Here is a 21,146-nt window from a genome sequence, read left to right as displayed (position 1 = left end):
GCTTATTCGGACGCTAAAAATATCACATGTTTACACTTGTAAATCACCATTAGCAAATGATTTTCCTAATGCTTTAGACAATATAGTAGCAAAGTGCAGCTGCTTCAGCCAGAATGGTATTTTAGTGATTTTTAAGAACTTAATGAGATCAGGTAATTGACTAGTGAAGCTAAAAATTTTACCTTCAATTAAACAATCAACAGCTCCGTACATCAACATTATCATCTTCGCCCCTCCACCTCTCTGTTATCAAATCAATATGTGGGTAGCAGTTGTCTAAGAAACCACTTCCTCTGTGCTTCTAAACCAGTGTTCAGGACCCATTTTAAAGCATTTATTCAATCAGTCTGGTGTAATTTGCAAATAATGGAAAGTATGTAGTAATGCAGATTCCATAAGCAACTAAGGAAAAATAAGGCCTTAATTCATTTGTTATTTAATGGCATTATTTATCCTACATTTGTTCTGGTGCAACCAACAAATAACTTAATACTCTACCTTTTAAAATATCATCATGTGTGCTTCAGTTGGCAGTGCTGGATGTATTGATTATGTATATAGGAAATAAGATTGTACAGGTCGTGTTAATGAATCATGCGACTCATAGTTCAGGAGACAGTCATGAGGCAAAAGTATCATATTTGAAAAAAAAATGTATAAGAACATAAAATAATTCTGTCAGGAAACACCTTCTAAGGGCTATATTACAACACAGCCATCTCATTTTGGAGTGGTTGATAATGAATCAATATAAACTGCCCTCCCCAACCACAACTGTGAGTGTTAGATATTTAGTACTTGAAGCATAAGAAACTTCCGCTGTCTTGCAAAAGATTCTCAAATCGAGAAGTCATATCCCACCACATGTTACATTCAGAGGAGTTCTGGTGTCATGTCACCTGCAGACGTCTGTAGCATAATTCTCTTCTCTAGCAAAAACGTTTGTTTCCATCTGCAGGTAGCATATATATTGTGACAGCAAAAATAGCAGGCAATGGTTAAAAAGGGAGAAGAACTGCAGTGCAATGTGGAGATGTTGACATGTAAATCAGTGACTTTCCAGTGTAAGGTTTTTTTAATTAAGGCATAAATATATTCTAATATACGCTGATATTCACCACCTGCACTTCCTGCGAGTACGCCCTGACCACCCAGACACTCCCAAAGGTTGCGGGGGGGGGGGCATAGCTGGTGGAGCGAACCAGAGCCGAGCACGAACAATATTCATTATGAGAGTAGCACTGGCAGAAAATGGTGTCTTTTATTCAGCTATTGCAGCGTCAGCATTGTCTTCTCATACCACAGTATGGGAAACTGTGAACAACACGAAGACTACCTGCATGCAGTTCTGACCAAGATTTTCAAGAGTGACTAGTGATCTGATAGGGTTCAATCCTCAGCTTCCCAAAAAGAGTTATCGTAAAGGGGCATGATTTTGGGGAAGTGCGGTACGTCTCCTGCCTGGTCACAGAGGTGAGATCCAGGTGGCAGAGCCTGCCAAGAGTGGCTGTCTCTGCTGCTGCCACTATCGCTCCTGCTCCACTGGACAAAATTAGGCTGCTTCATTCAGGGTAAGGCGCTTATAAAGCGTTATTGCACCAAGGAGACAATATTGTACCAGGCGCAATACCAGTGACTGGGCCAACGCTGCCTGTGTCAGCCTCCAGGGCCAAAGCCAGAGAAATGGGTTTAGCTCGGCAGGGCAGACCCCCTCCATCTCCTCGGGGGGGGGGGGGGGGGGGGGGGGGGGGGGGGGGGGGGGGGGAGGGCCGTGCTGACCACTAGTTTATCTCAAAATCTTACCTGGGTGGAAAGCTACAGTCTGGTCCCTGCCAGACTGCCAGGGCAGTCTTCACCAAAACAAGCTTTACCCAAAACAATCACTTGGCAAATTTGTCTTTGTCATTTGACAAACTTCAGAAGAAATTCCTGGTTTGCTCCACTGCCTGCACCAGGATGCCATGGGGGCCACCGTCCCATCCCGCTCTCTTTGCCTCTGAGCCCCTGAAGCCTCTTCTACTCACAGCACAGCTCCTCCTTGGCTGTTCCCTCCCTGAATTATACAGCTCAGTGTTTGTTTTCAGCCAACAGAGCAACTTATTCACAGTTCCTGCCCACATCTAACTGGCACTGACATGCTCAGAGCCAAATTTAACCCCGTGTCTTACTAGCCAAGGAGCTCAGAACCAACCAACTAAAATCCCTCAATCAGCAAAACTTTCTCCGATGTGCCGGCAGAGCTCTGACACCCCTCAGCCAAAAGGAACCAAGTTAGTGCAGACCTTTTCTTTAAAGTATTACCATCCTTTAAACTGCTTGCACTACCATGGGCTATTTTCATTCAATGTAGGTTTGGAAAGGGCTTCCCTGGCAGAACCAAAGGGGTGTGGTGACAACTGGGAGGATAAGTCCCTGGAGAGTAACCTTGGCCACTGGCCCAGCCTCTTGCAGAACTGGGTCTTTCTATACCTTAGGTCTACAACAGGTCTGAGCTGCTCTCTGATTGACTCTGTGTGCTAGATTAGGTTTTTGGCTGGGTAAAAGGGTTCCTTCTTACATCAAGAAGGAAGTGGAAGAACTGATGTGTATAAAGCAAAGTTACTTCTTCCCCTTTTAACCTGTGATCTTTATCCTGGTAGCTGCAGTAAGTCATTGAGATACAATTGCATGGTAGTGGACAGTCCTGACTCATTTTAAAACAGCTGTACCCCCATGTGGGTGTATCCCAGGCAAATACTCTCTTTCAGTACGTCTAGACTAGGATAAAAGTTGTGTTTTTAAAGATATTAGCTAACACAGCTTGGCTAACACGTTTTGAAACCTTGCATAGATAGGACAACTCAAATGCTAAAAGGTGTTAAAAAGTGTTTGCTAAGTCATTCTAAAAATACAACTTGTATACCTGTCTAGACAATGACAGAATACTTTTTAAAATGACATGCCCATGGGAAGTCCCATTGCAACAGCCAAGGAGAATTACAGCATAGGAAACGATCAATAAGTTTCTCCACACAGGTTTTCAAAGCAATGGCACAGATTGACACGTGGGGAAACCCTGAAGGCCTTGTCTAGACAGCAAGAGAAAAAGATTCTTTTTTCAGTCGATTTAGTTCAGTCAGGCCCTCTTTTTTCAGAAGTAAAACTTACTAAAAGTCTACTAAGATAATCTTCTGCTCGGTTTTAGCAGGTCATAGTCTGGGCTCCTAGCTGACTGTAACTCAGCCTGCTAAAATCATGTTAAAGGAATTGAGTCTATGTGTTTGTCAGATGGGATTTTTAGTCCTTAAATAAGCTTGATTAAATCAGGTCTCCTGGAAATGGGCCCTTCTCTAAGACTGATGAGATGGCAGCTCATTTTCCATGCCAGTTCAATCTTTTAACCCAAATAATTTGCCTAAATTGTACCAACAAACACAAAGTTCAATCTGTCTTTAGCATTAGTATTTCTAGCTGTGAGCACCGACTCATTTCCTACAGGCCACCAGACAGCAATTGGTTTTGACTTTGACTTCGTTTTTACTGAAATGTACTCAAACAAAACCCTCGATCTAATCTACTCCTTTAAAGAGCTACTTGAAAATATCTAGGCCACATGCATGCACACATACCCATTGCAATAATTGTCTTCTACAAAGTCAGCAGATAAATTCTTAGTCATTAATACATATCCTTACACTGCTTTGCTTCTACCAAGCTGACTGGAGAGTGAACAAGTTAGAGTAACGGTTTCCCAGAATTGTAGTAACGTCTTTGACATCTTAAACAATACTTTCAGGAAAGAAAAAAAAAAATTAAAAAAGGGAAAAAGTCACTACCACAATTGAAGAACAAGCATGAGTCCAACCTCTCTGACCTTTTCATGTCAGGCCCTTTTTAATATGGGGGGGGGGGAAGGACTATTAGTTCTATTTATTATTAAAGCTTAATGACATGGGTGGCTATCAGTCTGGTAGGAAAAAAACCTACATCTCAATTAGTCCCTTTAGAGATTATGTCTTTATGACATGGGTGGGTATCTGACATTCAGGGGATAATTCACAAGTCACCAACTCAATTGAAAGAGTCCACCAACTAATGGTTTGCTGGTATAACTCCAAGTGACCAAAATAACACGGTCTGGACTTGCTTGAGATTCCCGGGTTTTAGTAGTCATTTGTCAATAGCTCTCAAACAATGGAGCTGTGAAATGCAGCCACTTAAGTTATCATGATGAGGCTTTTTCACGATTGTGTCAAGTTTTTTTGGCCTTGGTGTGCACCACCTGGAATATTTTAGAAATACACATCAATTTCCTGTTTTGAATAAATAGGAAGAAAAGAAATCTATGTTCCTAAGGCCTGTAGCCAACAAAGTCCATGATTTAGACTAAGGCAGAGACTCCACAGTCGGCAACAGCTCTTTGGTAAACAGTTGTCACCTACAGACCTGGACAAAATCTTTCTGTCCTTGCTAGGTCCAAACCACCATTAAATGTTAATGGGAAGTTAATCTGAATCAGATCAGCATGCTCTGACCTGCTGTTGAAGCTTATTTCAGGTTTTCAGCACTATCTTGAAACTTCCTCATGTGCTAAAATAATGCCTTTAAAAGCTAAGCTTTATATATACATGTATACACATAGCTGAAAGACAATAGTCCCCATGCTCAGATCTTTTGTCTGTCTGATTTTTGTTGTCCTCTGAGAAGACACCTAATAGCAGATTTCTTCGGGGCCTGATACCATTTATTGTTGTCCGCTAAACTGAGTGGTAAACCCTCCGCTTACCCGGCATGACCAGAGGAAGGTCCTTTTCAGCGAAAGCAAACAATTAGGAGCCCTAAGTTATTATTTCCTATTATTGTGCAATAAAAGAGGCTCTGGCCATTTCAGTGTGAAGGATTAAAGTCTCCGGGACTGCAAACATCGTGCAGCCACTTTCCTCCTCCCCCGCGCACCACGGAACCGCTCGAGGCTCCCTCGGCGAGCGCAAACGGGCTGCCCCACGCGTGGCCCGCCCGCGGGGGGGGGGCGGACTCGCCCTGCCCCGCGCGTGGGCGGCCTCCGCGGACCGAGGGGGCGCCCGCCCGCTTCCACGGGTGACTTCGGGACGGGACCCCCAGCCGCGGCTGTCCCCCGGCCCGGGTCAGCCCGGGCGGTCTGCGGGGCCGGCGGCGGAGCCCGCTGCGGGCGGCGGGGGAGCCGCGCTGCGTAAGGAGGCAAAGTACATCGGCGGCTGGGTCGATATCCTCCTATTCGGCTAGAAACAGTTCTGCATATCAAAGGCCGACGAACCTGATGACTAAAAATATAGGTACCTGACCCGGAGGATTAATCACACACTGTCAGGCTGAAATTGGTGCAATTCTTCCAATCATTAACGTTTTGCTTACAAAAATGTGCTTTTCTGTTTGTTTTTCTGCTAAATGATAACCATTTTGAAGTTGAATCGGCTGATAAAAAAGTCGAAAACAAGACGGGAGTTGTGCTGGAAAGGTCATACGTGCTAGTTCGGCATGAAATAGCCAACAGGCAAACAAATAGGAAAAAGCAGGGTGGCACGGAAGGGGCTCGAAGATTTTACTGAACGGTGTAAAGTGCTTTGGCCGGTTTTCTCCTGCCGAGGAGAAGAGACTGCCCGGGCAGAGATCACCCGCCTCGCCGTGGGCATCCCCACGCGGGTGTCCCGCGCTGCGGACGCGGGCTTTGGGCGTTAGGGACCGATGCTGCGGGGGGCGGGGGCGCATTTCTGACCGGCGGCTCAGCCCGGCCCCGCCGGCGTGCTTTGCCTCGGTGCCGCGAAGCGGTGAGCCTCCCTCCCGGGGCGGGTGGGTGAGCAGGGGCATTTCCAGAGCCGAGCCCGGGTGACAGCGCTCGTGTCACCTCTCCCGACGCCCTGGAAATCCACATCCCCGGGCCGGCGGCTGCAGACGATGCATCTGCGCTCCCCACCTGCAGGGAGCCGCCAAATGCCCTGCCACCGCTGGGAAAGCGCCTGGGTTTAACGAGCCCGGCTTTCCGGGACCCCGTTACACCGGCCGGGACACAGACCCGAGCCGTGCCCCGGGCGGAGCCCCCACCCCTGCCATCGCATCGGGCCGTGCAAGTCTTTCAGCGCGGCTGGCTCCCGGCTTGCCCCGGCCGGGGGATGCCGGCGTCGCCCCGCGTGGAAATGGGGTTTACGGAGGCCCCGCACCCCCCGGGCCTCCGCCTGTCGCCCACACGTCGCGGCGGCTCTGTCCCACGCGTGTTCCCGTCCCCGCGCGAAAGCACAGCCGTAACACGAAGCCGCCCTGAAGAGGTAACGCCGGTTTCGTGCTCCCCGAACTCGGTCGGGACAGACAGACAAGAGAAGGACAAACGGAAGGGAAAGGGCCGGGACGCCCCTTCCCGAGTGCCCCCCGCCCTGCTCCCGGCACCCCCCCCCCCCCCCCCGCAGCTCCCGCGGCTCAGCCCCGGAGACTCACGGCGGGCTGTTCCCGTCCCCGTCGGGACCCGGGCTGAGACCCGCGACAGAAACACTGAGCGAGAGGAAAATGCGAAGGATGGAAAAGCGTTTTGCTCCCGAGCGGAGCCCCGCTGCGCGCTTTCTGCTCCCGACGGCGATTTCCCCGCCTTGCGCGCACCGCGGCTCGCGGGGCTGAGGGGTCGGCCAGGGGCTTCTCCCCTTTCCCAGCCTGCACGAACAGGTGGCAACGGAACCTCCCCGTTTACTTTATGTTTTCGGGCCCCGCTGCCGAACGCCCGTTTTAAAAGAATAAACCAAAGCTAAAGCCGCTCAATTATTCAGAGGACTCGGCTGCTGTTTCTCGAAGCGTTAACCTGCTCAGACGCGACGCACCGGCTGCCCTAAGGGCCGCCCCCCCTCGCCACTCAAAATAGTCATTTGTTGCTCCCTAAAATCCTTTCCTGGCACTAAAAGCCTCCGTGGCACCCGGCCGAGGGCACCTGTCCCCTGGGTGCTCCCTGCGGAGCCTGGGGGGGGGGAACTGACCCGCGCGGGTGCCCCCCCCACGGGATGCCCGGTCCCGCGGGCATTTCCCTGCACCCCCGGGCTCCGGGGTCCTTCCCCACGCCCCCGGGCCGGCATCATTTCGGAGAAAGGCCGATGAATAACCACTGTTGACTCAGGTGGGTCAGCGGCTGCCCTGGCTGGGGTCGATGCCCGGCGCCGAGCAGGCACCGCTCCTCCTCCGGCCCGCACCCCCCCGGCTCCCCCCAGGGTCGGGGCGAGCCGGGGTAAACACCTACGCTCCCAGCCGGGGCTCGCAGACCAGGCTCTCCTCCTCCCGCCGCAGAACCCTTTCCCGTGCAGGCACAGGTACAGGCAAAACCGAAAGGCGGGGTGGCAGGCTGAAAAACAGAAAAAAAAAAAAAAAAAAAAAAAAAGGCAGCGAGATCCCCGCAACGCGAGGGTGCCCAGAAGGCTGCAGGGTGGCCGGTGACCGGCACGGTACTGGAGGGAAAAGCCCGATTACAACACGCCTGGCAGCGGGGAGGCTTGGGATTTCTCCTGCCAGTAACTGGATGGCCAGCATGGCGGGTGGTGCAGAGTTTAGTTTTATTTCACAGACAAGTCCATCAAAAATTAAATACCAGGGTTTGTTTGTTTGGTTTTTTTAAACATTGAACAAATATGTACAAAATATGAACAACGTGAGGTATAAAACCGCAAGACTTTTAAAGAAAACTAGTATGTACAGAAGCAGATACGTATACAATAGGCATTATCTTCCCACGGCTGTGTGCCTCACTTATCCCCCACAGCTGATGCCAGTTTCTCTCCTGCAGCAGGGTCCTATCACTCCCTGCATTTTCTTCTCAAATACAGAATCTGTTACAAACAGCGCTACAGATTTTCAAGGAGAAAAATACGGGTTTTTTCTCCTGCAAATGGAACCATCCAGATTGTGGGGCAAAGTCCTCAAAAGACTGAGAAGGCACATTTCATCTCAAGCAAGAACAAAAATGAATCTGTCCGAAGACCCTACCTGATGAACGGAGGGATGTCTCGGTGGAGAGCACCATAGCAGGTAAAAGGGTATGAGCATAAGGCACTTGTTGGGATGGTCAAATCCCTCCCTATTTCACAGAACATGTTTCTCTGCTTGCAAAGGGTGTTTAAATTAATCTATTTAAACTACATTTGTTTACACATACAAAGGGCTTAGTCCTGCAATCCATACTCATTTCCACACTACCTAGGGAGGAGTTTTGCCTGATCACCACCAGCAGCTGATTCAGACCCCCCCCGTGAGTAAGGACAGGGTGCAGTATTATGTTCCAGTTAGAACACCGATTAATGTACAAATATATCTTACAAATAATTAAATACAAACCATGTTCCTTTAACCAAATTAGAGATCTGCCAAAAATGGACTGTTTGCAGAAAATACATCTTTCTTTCTCTGCTTATTATAAAACGAGTCTATTTGGTGGTGGTTTTTTTTTGTTTTCCTTTCCATGGAACGGTGAAAGTTTTCTCCTGTAGCATAATATTCTTCCAAATCAGCCCCTGGTAAAGTGCAAGCCGACTTAGGGTCCACTCTCCGCACGGGGCTGTTAGTGGGTAGGATTGTAATAGCCTTTATCGCCTTCAATGTCCACTTCTTGATCGGAGTCGTCAGAGACGTCTGACTCCAGGTCCTCCTGCGAGGCTGGTGAGGGGGTGTACTGCGAGCCGTCCAGGGCGACCTCCTTACCCTTCTGCTCAGGGGTCGGGCAGCTCTCCGGCCTTTGGTCGCTGTGACTGTCAGCACCTTCCACTTCTTCTTTTTTGGGGGCCTGGGGGTTCTCCTGCAATGAAAGAAGCCTGCTTTATACAGAAATATGGCCCACAGAGCCAGGAGGCCTGGGAATTCCAGCTGTGCTGGGTGTGGGAAAACCACCCTGGGTTTCTTGCACGAAAAGGCAGGTGTCCACTATACCTCCCCGGGCCTCCTGCCTATAAACCTGCCCGAGTGGACTGGGGCTGGGTGAGGGCTCAGCCGCACGCAGGGGCTCGGCTCTGATCCCACTCCCCAGCAGCCACAGGGGCCGCTGCCGTGAATAAAGCTCCTTGGCAATGGTTATCGCAGCCACTTCAAAAGAGTCAGGAGCTGCCGGAGCCCAGGAACCTCTGAACTTTTGTCTTTAGCAAAGCAAATGTTTATTATGAGTCTACAAACACCGACACACAGCTTCCTCCTGCCCTGATCTTTCTCTAATTACACCCAACAGCAAAAGGAGGGAGGCCGAATCCATCAGTGGCCCAAAAGCAAACGGGAAAAAAATTACTAATTAAGCTAAAACTCAACATTAAAGCACTCACCATTAAAAACAAATCAAATCAAAACAAAACCCCGTTTCCAAAGGCAGGAGTAGCCCTGTGTCGGCAGCCATCTGGGGAGCCCAGTCCCCTAAGGGGGCATGGAATGATACTCTTTAAAAGAAAGCAGGCAGAGACACGTACCCATGATATAACCGTGCGGGCTCGGAGAAATGGATGCGACTGAATGAAAAGGAGGAAATGACTTAAAATGGCCGAGATCCCAAGCGAGCTCTCTGGACACTGCGGCACAGGCCAGGCGCTGCCAAGGAGGCACCGCTGGGGACCCAGCCTGCTTCTTGTCGAAGCAAAGGGATTTTATTAAAAAATCAACTGAAGTACGGGTTAAGCCAGGGAGAAGGTCACAGAACAAATATATCTAGAGCATGGCACTGTCATTAGTTTTCTTATTTTTATATTAAAGGCTGATTTACCAGTAAAACTCGACAATCCACGTCACACTTACTGAAGCCAGACTCAGGCCATAATGCAGGGATTTTTCACAAATCTTTGAGCCAAGGGGCCTCGACCTGGCCGAGCCAGGCAGGATTGGGCCCTCTGGGCCGTAAAAAAACAGATTTATCTGCTTGAGCACAATTTCTAAGGGAAGGGAAACTGCTTCAACCTCTGAGCCTCATACACTGTAACTAGTTGTAAACGAAAAGTAAAAGCTTCTCAATTTTCCATGCGGCTCCTCAAAACAAGCAAGGCGTTTGTACCTGCCTCTCCCAACGTTTGCAGAATAAATCAACTTGTGTTTATTAAGAGAGGGCGATTTAAAAGACCAGTAAATATTCTTCTCCAAAACAACTAAGTAATTTACTGACAATTACTTATCTTCTCCACGTTAATTGGCTAAACAACATATGGGTTTACAAAACAATTAGCGTGGAGTTTTAATAGGCGGTGTGTGAAAGCCGGGCATAATTGATATAGGAACTACATTAGGAGCTTTTAACGTTAGTGCTGCCTGAACGAGCCCTCATGGATTCCAGCATGACTATTTGTCTTTTTAATCAAGGTGAAGAGGTTAAACAGCCTTTCAGATGACTTCTGCATACAACCTGGAATAGGCGAGCATGGCATAAGATAAGACAATTAAAATACTTATTTCTATAGAAACGGAAACATCCCCGTACCTGCTTTAGACGCCTCCATTTGGCTCTGCGATTCTGAAACCACGTTTTGACCTAAGCAACGACAACGAGAGAAGGCACAGGGTAGTCTCAGAGCTGGTAAGTGCCAGAAGCCTTACCCGAGCCACAAAGAGAAAGCAAGAGCCAGTCCCTCCGCCCTCCCCCCCGGCCCCGGGCCGGCAGGGTCCCCGGGAGCGGTGCACCCACTGCAGCCGCACGGCAGAGGCCGGAGCTGCCCGGGGATGCAGTACGGTTCCCCGGGGTGCGGGCACGGCCTCACCTGCCTCTCGCTGAGCTGCAGCATCTTGGCCAGGCGCTTTCTCTCCGGCGGGGAGAGGTATTTCTGCGTCTCGAACTTCTTCTCCAGTTCGATGGTCTGGTCGTTGGAGAAGCGGACCTGCCCCCCTTTCCTCTTGTGCAGCGGCCGCTGGATGAAGGGGCTCCACAGCAGCGGCTTCCCTTCAAAGAGAGGCACAGCGCCCAGGGTCACCGGCCGGCCGCGGACACGCCTGCCCGGGGAGCCCGGGCCTGGAGGCACGCCGGGTCCCGGGCCCACTAATGTCCTTCGCCCGATTTTATTTCCCGCGGTCCCTAGCCTGATCTTTCGCCTCCTCTGATTTTACACCTCCGCTGAACAGAGAGACCAGTTAAAGCCACTCTACGGGCTTTGGCAACATTTCCGTCAATGTGTTTCCTGTTGGTCTATCTCGCAGAAAAGAGAGAGAGGAGAGAGAAAAAAAAAAAAAAAAAAAAAAAGGCAAGACCTTTGCTTCCTTCTGCTCTGTCGCTGCGATGCCCCAAAGAAACGGTCTCCGTTTCTCTGCACCAGCGCCCGGTGACACTGCGGGGCTGGGCAGGGGGGGGTGGAGGTGGGGGGGTGCGCCAAAACGAAGGCACGGGGCCCCCGCCCGCTTCGGGCAAGAAGCGCCCCAAGCCCCCTGCCCCCGGGCTGGGGGCTTGCCGCCGGTGGCCGCGGGGTGCCCGCCAGCCTCAGCCCCGGGCTCGGGGCTGCGGTGCGAGGCGAGGCGAGGCGAGGCGGTGCAGGCAGCGACACGTCGGGGAGGCAGCCCCGCTGCGGAGCGGCAGCCGCGTCCCGGGGCCGGAGGCTCTGGCCAGTGCCACTGAGTCACTCTGTTTGTCTTTCTGTCTTGCTGCCTGCACCCTTTGAAATTTGCTGCATTGTTTTTCAAGATTTTGCTTGCGTCAGGCTTTAGTAATTCTGGTGCAAAACAGACTCAAAAAATAGGAAGCAACTGGTTATTTTAGCTGTCATAAAGTCACATCCCACACAGAGGAAATGAACAATATCAGAAAAACGGATCCCGGCTATCAGAAGTCGAGTGTTTCCTGAATTTGTCTGTATTGAGGATGTCGATAAAGTAATCAGCAATGTGCACGACTCCCGGGGAAGAGCCTGCTTCAGGCGGCCAGGAAAACACTTAACAGCTTCTGAAACCAGATTTACTCCTATCGAGAGCTCAAGGTTTCCTGTATGAACGGAAAGGGTCAGCCTCTTTCACTGCACAAATGTGGTGAGTCAGGTCCAGTTTTGCAATCACTAAGAACAAGTGCTGCAGCCCGGGCGCGGGTCTCAGCCCCCGCAGCGCGGACGCTTCCCCCGGCCGCGGGCGAGAGGGGGCCGCCGGGGCCCCGGCCCACCCCGGCCCTGCCCGGCCCGCCCCGCCGGGGAGCCGCGGGGGCCCCGGCGAGCGGAGCCGGCCTCCCCACTGTTTTTCAAGTCATCCGCAGGAAAAGGCTGAGATCTGCCATGCGATCTCCCAGCACAATTAAAACTCCCCACCAAAACCACACGCGACATTACTAAGGACACTCTCAGAGTCACTTGGTTGAAGGAAAACAAATCTGAGTCACCGCGGCCGCGCACTGTGGTCTCGCTGCCAGCGCCGGAGCGCGGCGCGTCTTTAATTTACTGTAAATCAGACGGGGGCCGGAGGGAGCCAGGGGGGAGCGCAGAGAGGCGGCGGGGCCGGCGGGAAAGGGGGGCACATTTCAGTCACTTCCCATTCCCCCCCCCCCCCCAGCCCCCGACGGCGGGACGAGGACGGGGACGGGATGGGAGCGGCGCGGCGGCAGCCGGGGAGGGCGGCGGGGGGGGGGCGGGGGGGTGTGCATGGCTTACCCAGGGGGTCCTGCCGGATCAGGGCGTGCGCGTAGTCGCCGACGGCGCGGGGGAAGGAGTAGAGGGGCCCGGCGTAGGCGCCGGTGCCGTAGGTGGCGGCGAGGTGGTGGGAGAAGGCCGGGTGGATGGGGGTCGGCTCGTAGATGGGGGTCCGGTACGGGGACACCAGGCTGGTGAAGGAGGAGTTGGGCGACGGCAGCGGCGGCGGCGGCGGGGCGGGCAGGGAGTGGGGGGCCGGGGCGGCGGCGGGGCCGCGGCCCAGGATGTCCTCGATGTAGAAGGGCGTGGGGTGCGCGGGCTGGAGCAGCGGCGTGGGCGCGTACAGCGGGACGCCGACGCCCAGGGTCGCCGCCGCCGGCGCCGCGCCCGGCGGCTGGTACTGCATGGCGCGGCCGCCGCCCGCGCACCCCCCGCGCCCCCGGCCGCCCCTGCGGAAAGCCGGCCCTCGACCGCGGCGGCTGGGTGCTGGCACCGCCGCCGCGGGTTTCTCTGGGCTCGGGTTACCCTTCGATAGGTTTCTATTGGCGCGGGGCGGAGCCCGCGTGGTCTCTGTCCCCTTCCTGCCACGGCTCCGTCTAGCCAATGAGCCCGGCCAGGGAAGGGGGAAACCACCCCCCGCCGGCAAACGCTCCCCCCGCCTCCCCGAGCAAACTCCCCGCGGCGCCAATCAACCACCGCCGCGGCCCGGGGGAGCGCGGGCAGCGGGGCGCGATCCGCCGCCCGCCCGGGCCCCGACGGCACCGCGCGGGGCCGGGGGGGGGTGTCTGAGGCTACGGAGCGGGGGCCCGGCGGCACCGGGCGGGGGGCCCGGCGCTGCCCCCACCGCCTCCCGCTCCTCCACGCGCGCACGGCACCGCGCCCCTCGGATTTCGGGCTTCCCCACGGGGGAGAGCGCTGCCTCCCCCCCCCCCACCCCGCAGCGTGGCCCGGCCCCGGACTGAGGGAGGAGGCGGAGAAGGGGGTGCGCGGCCCCCGCCCCACACGCTCCCCCCCCCCTCCCCCCAACGGAGCTCGGCGAGCCCCGCCGGCCTTTGGAAAGGCCCCCGCGGGCGCTCCGCCTGGCTGCGCGGACCGGGAAAGTGGCGGGGGGGGGGGGGGGGGAAGCCGCGGAGCGGGGCCGCGCGTGGGCGGAGGGCGGCGGGGCCGCGCAGGGTTCTGCCCCGTCCCCCAGGACCGGGCCGAGAGCCCCGCGGGGCGCGGAGCCGGGTGGCGGGCGCTGCCGGTAAACAGCGGGGCGGCCGCCCCCGGCGGGGCCGTGCGCGGCGCTGGGGACCCGCTCTCCGGGAGCCCCGCCGGGGGAGGCGGTGCGGCGGCCCGAGCAGCGCCACCTGGGCACCGTCGGTTTAATTTTCAAAACCCGCCGGCTCTTCCCTCCGGCGGCGGGGGGACGTGCGCTCCGTCCGGGCGCGGACGGCTCCCGGCCCCGCGGCCCCTCGACGACCGCCGCTGCCGGCCGGACTTGGGGGGGGGGGCAGCGACCCCCGCTCTCCCTGCGCCCCGTCACTCCTCCCTCGCCCCGACGGCGGCGGGTGGCGCCGCCTTCCCCCCCCTCCGTGGGAGCGGAGGCGGCAGGTGCCCCCTGCGCGTTCGCGGACCCCGCCGGGTCGCCCGTCCCCCGTCTCCCTCACACGCCCCCGAGCTGACAGCGAGCACGGAAAGCTGTTAAGGAACAGCAGGTGCTGGTTTAACTTTCTTTTTTTTTTTTTTAAAAAAAAAAAGAGAAGGTCTCCAGTTCAAACCCACGAAGATCTTAATAACTAAGAGGCTCAGAGCAAGACGAAAGGGTGTTGGTGAAATGGAAATATATATATTTTTAATAACATAGGGAGGTTGGGGGTTTTTTTTCTTTACATTGTTAACAAATGCCAAAACTCACCTTTAAAGCGTGGTCTTGTGTCTTGTAAATATCAGGTACACGTAAAGCGAGCTGACAGTTTTGATTATTTTTTCTCTCTCTGCTCAGTCTCCCAGGCATTGCTCTTTCCAAGGGGTTTAGCTAATGTTTTCATCTGGAAGTGTTGGATTTGCAGCTTGATTTACTTAATAAATGTACAGTAAACCGATGACCCGTTGCCCTCTGGAATAACGACGTGCATGATACGAGGCAGCAGTATGGAGGGCCCCCACAATATTTTACAAGCTGTCGATGCAAAATCCTGAGAACAAGTTTAAGCGAAAAGAAAAAAAACAACATGTTTTGCTGCATTATTGGAAAACAAATAAATAGAGGAAGAGATTATTCTTTTCTGACTTTTATACAAGCAATAGGCCTTGTTAAAAGGAAGTTTTAATGGCACAGTTATTACATTCCACTACCACTGCATAATCCCTAACAAGAAAAATGAAGCACTTAATTTTGCAGTTCTACAGCACCGCCCCTTTCAAATTCAATTGTTAGACCTCAGCCTTCCTCCTTCCACGGGTTGGAGACTATTAAATCCGCATTCATGAAATGTCACATTTATTGAACTACATAATTTTTTAATATCACTAGTGCAGGTTTTATAGTTGATTTTATTGTTTTTATGGCCATTCGGGGCTCTAAAACCCGGATTTTTTCAATGTTGTCCTTATAATTTTTTTCACACAGTCAGAACTAATAAAATAGAACAGTTGTGACTTTTTAATGCAAGGGGTCTCGGAGTTTCAATATTTTCACTCTGCTGGATACTAAAACCAATAAAAATACATGAGATTTTAATTATTTTCTGGATTAAATAAAACCTTTCCCTTTCTTTTGGAACATACATTTTGTTTGTAGTTTCTGTTGTGAGGGAGATAATGCAGCTTCGGATAAAATACATTATTACCAATATTGCTGCGATGAATACAGTTTTGACTGGATTTTAGAGTCTAACGGGCACTTAAAGTAAGGTGCTGTAGACACCACAAGATCAGCGCAACCAAGACAGTGCTTTAATATTTCTATTATTTCTTCTCCAGGTTCCCTCTGGAAAGCACTTCAATTTATCTGAAAAACCTCGGGAGAGGGAGAGAGAGAGAAACTACACTCCATTCCCGATTAAAAAAAACCCTTCCACATTAATTTTCTTGGAATGCGCTTGAAACACCCCCAAGTTTTCTTGCTAATCTGGGGATTTCTGGAGGGCGGCGGGGCGGGATGTGTGCATCCCCGCACTGGCACAAGCTCAGCCCGAAGGGATCGGCTGGAGAACTCATTATTTTGTGTAATAACTTCGGGGCCCTGTCCTCCCCTTCACTTTCTGTGAAATACCCTGCCTTCGAGGAGTTCTCAAGAAAAAAAAAAAAAAAAAAAAAAATCCAGGACCCCACTTGTTCCAGGCGGCCCCACTGCCAGCCCCGACGGCGGTGCCTGGGGAGTGGGGGGACGCCCGGCTCCCCTGCCGCCGCCCGGGACTCGCTCCCCCCGGGGCGGACAGAAAAAGCAGCTCAGGCTGGTGGGGAAGGCCGGGGCAAATACGCTACTTCGTGCCTCTCCCAAACCGGGGGGCTGGCGGGGAGGGGGGCGGACAAGCTCCCCGGGGGAAGCTGCGGGGGCCTGGCTGCCGCCGGCCGTTGCCGGCCTCCCCCCTAACGGCCCCCCCCGAGTGATGCTGCCACGGCGGCCTGGCATGACAGTGCCCCTGGGCTGTGCCACAAGCCTGGCCCAGCCACGCTCACCGGCGGCTTCCAGCCTATTTCCCTCCCCTTCCAGCCCCCGTCCTGCGTGGAGCCCGGAGCAGCGTTCCCCAAGGACGGCGCCCCACAGGTGCCTCGGGTGGCGGGGGGGGGAAGCCCTTACCGGAGGAAGCGGGCAGCCCACGGGCGCCGGTGGGGCTCTGGAGCCTCCCGCTGCCCGCCGCTGCCTTCCTCCCTCCCTCCCTCCCTCCCGGTGCTGCGGGGAGCCGGCATCCCCGCGGAGGCGGCGTCGGGCCCCGGCTGCGGGTGGCCGGGTCTCCCTCGCCCCCCGGCCCCGGGGCGGGGGAGCAGTGCCGCTTTAATTTAGCGTTTATGTGTCACCGTGTTCGTGAGCGGGTTTTACGGGGCGGCGCTAACGTGAAACACCTGGACGGCGGCACCGGGGGCGCGCGCGGCGGGGGGGGGGCTCGGCTGCCCCGGTCTGTCGTCAGGCAAAGGCGTTACGATAAAATAATAATTAAAAAAAAAAATAAAATCAAACAACCAACCTCCCTCCCCCCGCAATGTCGGAAAATCAGGAAATGAGTGCTTCCAAAACCAGCGACAAATGCCGGGCGGTATTTCCACCGCACCCCCGATTACCAGTGATAAATGCCCCACGGAAGGTTTCTGATTCCTGGGGTGGTTATTCCGGGCAATACATAAACTGGTCTGCGATTTATAAGTGAAATGAGTCTCGAAGCACAGAACTCCCCCCTTGCCTCGCAGGTTCTGTTACCACTAACGTGTATTTTTTTGGCATGGTACCTGCCCGGTTTCTGCTCTCAAAAATAAGAGTTTCACCCATAATAGCACCCTCTGTGACACTGCAGGCTTCAGGAGAGTTACACCAGAGATGAATCATTCCTAGCCGCAATAACTGCGCTTGGCTGTACAGAATTCGTGAGCAATCCAGCAAAGTCCGTCTTTTAACAGCCGGAGCAGGCTACCAGCAGCGTCATCCCCTAACGCTACAGGGCACTTTCCAAGAGGATCCAGCCCGCAGCCATTCCACCCCTTCCCATTATTGAAAATATTTCAAGACTCTTCCAAGAGAGGTGAGGCCACAGCCTTGAACACCTTCCAAGGAGGAAATAGGAGGGAGTTCACCTCTCTGATTTTCCTAGCGCCGTGGAAGCCAGACTGCTCCAGACAGAGGCACTGCGCGTTGCGGGGTGATGTCAGTTGGTGCTGCCGTCTTCCAGATAACTCATCTGATAGATATTCACTTCTCACATCTTCCTCCTCCTCACCGTCGTGATTTGATTTACTAGATGAGTTACAACCGCAATAAACATTAAGGCAGGTCAGTCTTAAAGGCATTCATTAGATGTAACAGAACAAGACAAATCTTGGTCTAAAAAGGGGTGGACAACATATGAACTATTATTCTAGGCAGAGCTGGCAGGAGCTTATCATTTTCCATCCTACATCCCTATATTAATCTGATTATGATTTTGCCAAATTTAAATCATCTAGGTGGAAAAAATTCTGTTCTGAGGGAATCTGCCTCATGCTGAGTATGTTTAAGGTTTCAGCAAAACTGGTTTAGCTGTTTCTGAGCATTGGGTTAGAGGAAAGCAGATTTTTTCACTGGCATTTAGACATCCTTGCCTTGTACTGAAAACCTGTGGTGCCCCACCACAAGGGAAGCTTCAGGAGATGAAAGTGCCCAGCAAGAAGTCGGCCAGGGGTTGCCTCTTTGGTTCTTCCCTTGCTCTTCCACTCAGAGCTGTGGTTTACAGTCAGGTAAAATAAAGATCCTAAACCTCTGCAGAGAGACGTGGACACCTCGGGAATCTTTAGGCCACCCATGGGTCTGACTTGGCTCTCTGATGATTTGAAGAGCTTTTGTTTCTTGACACTGAATATTTGTGGGTATGAAACATGTGCTGCTACGAGCATGTGCCCTTTTCCTATATGCTTTCACCAGCACTGAGAAGAGGGCGGGGGGGAAGCTACAGAAAAGCTTTAATGGTGCTTTTGAGTCTTGTCAAGGATTTCCAAGCCAACACATGCCAGACGCTCAGGGGAGCACATTGGTAAGGTGCCTCCATTTCCTCTGGCCCCCGATATTGTTAATATCTCTTCTGGGACACCTTGACTTGCAAAGTGGGATATGCAAGATTTATGGCTCTGTGGTAAAAGGAAGGAACACATGGTGCCGTATTATAAATGTAGCTTAATACCGCTTTCCTTCTGGACTGGGCTGTCCTAGTGATTACCATGATACCAGCTTCTCTAAACCAGAAGTGTGACATAATTCACCAGTGTTTTTTTCTGAATTGCAAAGAGGCATCCTATGAAACTACGTAGGCTTTAATGTTTTTTGGAATGCACTTTCCTAACCCTTCCTTGGTCTGAAGGGTTTCTTATCTGACCATTATGAGAATGTGGTGAACAATGCTATGAAAAACAAAGCAATATATTGTTCCTTACAGGCTCATATTTCCTATATATCTGCCACCACAAACCATGAGCTATTTTGGATCCTGCCTGTAAGTGCAACTGAAAGCTGCTTGATTAATTATATTTATTTGGGGTGATGGCAACTGTAACATGTTAAAACTTCTCTGTATTCTTATATGTTGGCTACACACATAAAGATTACACCCAAAAACACATATAATTCCCAGGGGCTAGATTGTCTCTCACATCTTGCACAATCATTTACGTAAGTGCAAACTGAATATAAAACTCTGCTAACACAGACTGCTGGCTACCGTACACCCACTCTGTGTTGATATAAATGACTATAACAAGATACCAGACAATGGAGAATCTGCCTGAACTACAGTGATGACAAAACATCTTTTTTTTACAGAGTAATCAGAATACAAAATATTGTACATTTCAAAGAGGACTTGTGCAGCAAGATTTTTCCCTGTAACAGTTCCAATGGGTCCAAAGTACACACAGCTAAATTTGATGTCAGTAGGAATTAGGTATGAATAGGGAGTGTTACTTAGTTATTTTTGTTAATGTTTTCCAGAGCTTACACATTCAGTCTACATTTTTTAGCAAACTTTATCATTTTGGCATCAAAAAATCAATCCCTAGGTAGGTTTGTTTTATCTGGAGCTGATACGCACATGCAGTTGCTGTTAATAGTCAAATATAGAAGCTTACAATAACAATCTAGCTAACTATTAATGGCTGTTTAACAGTGGAGTTAGAAGGACGGATCTGAAATCTGTCCTCATCTGAATAATAGATTGCTAGACTCTCAGGTGCAGAAACTCTTTGAAGGCTTCATTTCCATGCGTAGGAGCCAAAATACATGGATAGAATTGGCACTAAAAGGCTAGAGGAGGAATTGCCTTAGAGACAAATTCAGAACTTGAGTAATGGCTTTGGAGCCCATTGAAGCTGATGATTTTCATAGGCAAATCATGTATTTTTTCGTACCAGAATGATAGAATATGTCTTGATGGATCCACATGGAAATATCGCGTAAAGTACAACATTAAATGGCAGAATCATTTTCCCTAAGGGAGATATCTCCCCCTCTTGCTCCTGCCCCTGAGCTGAGGTCTCCCTGTAATGGAAAGTGCATAGCCCAGAACTGACTGATGAAACGCGGCAGCATCAGTCGCAGATGGTACCCAGCCTCAAGTCTCTGAGTCCAGGACCTTATTGTACCAATTATACTCTGTTAGTTCACACCAGAGGTGGCAGGAGAGTTACTGCTAGGTCTGACCACGCTACAGAGTTTCCTGATAGTGGCAAAATCTCAGTGTCCCGGAGTGCTAGCAGCACTTTCAGCTACACAAAGAATATTTGGCACCCACCGATGAGGACTTCTGCTTTGTGATGGGGCCTCAGGAGGATGCCACATCCTCTGGAAGTGCAGCTAAACTGCCCCACTCCAAGTGCCGAATCGGGAAGGACCGACTTCTGAATTGTCTAGGTCTGCTGACAGCTCTGGTGTGGCCCCTGATAACGCTGTCATGGAGCAGAGAGGAAATCCACATGATTTGGGAGATAAAGCAAAACCAGGATACTTTCCCCAGTCAAAGTGGAGGGTAAGGGCTTCCATTCAATGTGTGGGATATAGGAGCAATTGACATCCAACCCGGAAAGTTATTTTATTTCTACTGTTCTGAAAGCATAGATCATTTAATAAACAGAGCCTTGCTTCAGCTCTGTGTTCACTGTTGGCTGTGTAAAATGATGTGAGCTCAAGCTGGCTCAGAGGAAGGTGCAGGTGAGCATCCTGAGTGGGTCTTTGCCATGTCTGGTTTCACTCACCCTCTCCAGCAATAATCACCTGCCAGGCAAGTCACCGTTCAAGTCCCTTCAGAGTCTGGAAATAAGGGGAATGCTTTTGCAAAGCTGCAGGCTTTCCCATGCTCTATGTGTTTATTTCATAGCCTTTTGGGTTTTTTTTATTTTTCTTCCCTGGAGTCTGGTTGGGAAATTTGCCTTGGTTGAGCTTGGTTGTTTCTACACTTTGCTTCTCTGTGTCAGCAGTGCTGGTCATGGAAACCTGAAATGCTTGTGCAGCTGAGAGTACAGCTCTCCTGGCAGGCATGAAGTCAGGCCGATAGCAAGGTGCTTTGTACCAAATATAATTACTCCTGAACGGAAACTGGGACAACAATATATGCTGGGATGGCAATATCCACACCACAACTTGTACTCATTATAATACTTCTGGTAAAAGCAAAACAAAAAAATAAATCATGCTTGACATGAAAACAAATATGCTGATATAAAATCTGTATATATCTGTAAAATCTATATTCAAAACATTACAGTTCTTTCCCAATACATTAAGGATTGGGTTTGACTAACTTTCAGAACAGCTGCTCTTTCTCAATCCTTTCTTAGTTTGACCATCTCATAATCTTACCTCATCCCAGAACCGGGGCCTGAAATTGTAGGTGCAGACATAGGAGTTTTAATGTTGCAGAATCTAAACCATAGCCCAGATGTTTCCTTGAA

The 21,146-nt window shown here is 51.6% G+C and overlaps 1 protein-coding gene across 1 annotated transcript; it reads right to left on the bottom strand.

Annotated features, from left to right (window-relative positions):
* Window positions 1–7,519: 7,519 nt before the first annotated feature.
* HHEX (hematopoietically expressed homeobox) lies at window positions 7,520–13,032 on the bottom strand. The gene is made up of 4 exons (XM_030029992.2): window positions 12,561–13,032; window positions 10,701–10,879; window positions 10,424–10,474; window positions 7,520–8,773 (listed from the first exon to the last, which is right to left on the bottom strand). The coding sequence occupies exons 1-4, from the start codon at window positions 12,943–12,945 to the stop codon at window positions 8,540–8,542; spliced, it is 849 nt and encodes a 282-aa protein (XP_029885852.1). The 5' UTR covers window positions 12,946–13,032; the 3' UTR covers window positions 7,520–8,539.
* Between the last annotated feature and the right edge of the window lie 8,114 nt (window positions 13,033–21,146).

This window comes from Aquila chrysaetos, chromosome 11 (assembly GCF_900496995.4).
Source record: "Aquila chrysaetos chrysaetos chromosome 11, bAquChr1.4, whole genome shotgun sequence".
NCBI classification, from domain to species: Eukaryota; Metazoa; Chordata; class Aves; order Accipitriformes; family Accipitridae; genus Aquila; species Aquila chrysaetos.
This window is presented reverse-complemented; position numbering and strand designations above follow the sequence as displayed.

Bases quoted from the DNA above. Each gene is read 5' to 3' on its own strand.
- HHEX (XM_030029992.2), bottom strand. From the start codon at position 12,945: ATGCAGTACCAGCCGCCGGGCGCGGCGCCGGCGGCGGCGACCCTGGGC. The intron at 10,880-12,560 runs GTAAGCCATGCA...CTCTCTTTGAAG, and splicing joins GATCCGGCAGGACCCCCTGG to GGAAGCCGCTGCTGTGGAGC. The intron at 10,475-10,700 runs GTGAGGCCGTGC...GTCGTTGCTTAG, and splicing joins TGCAGCTCAGCGAGAGGCAG to GTCAAAACGTGGTTTCAGAA.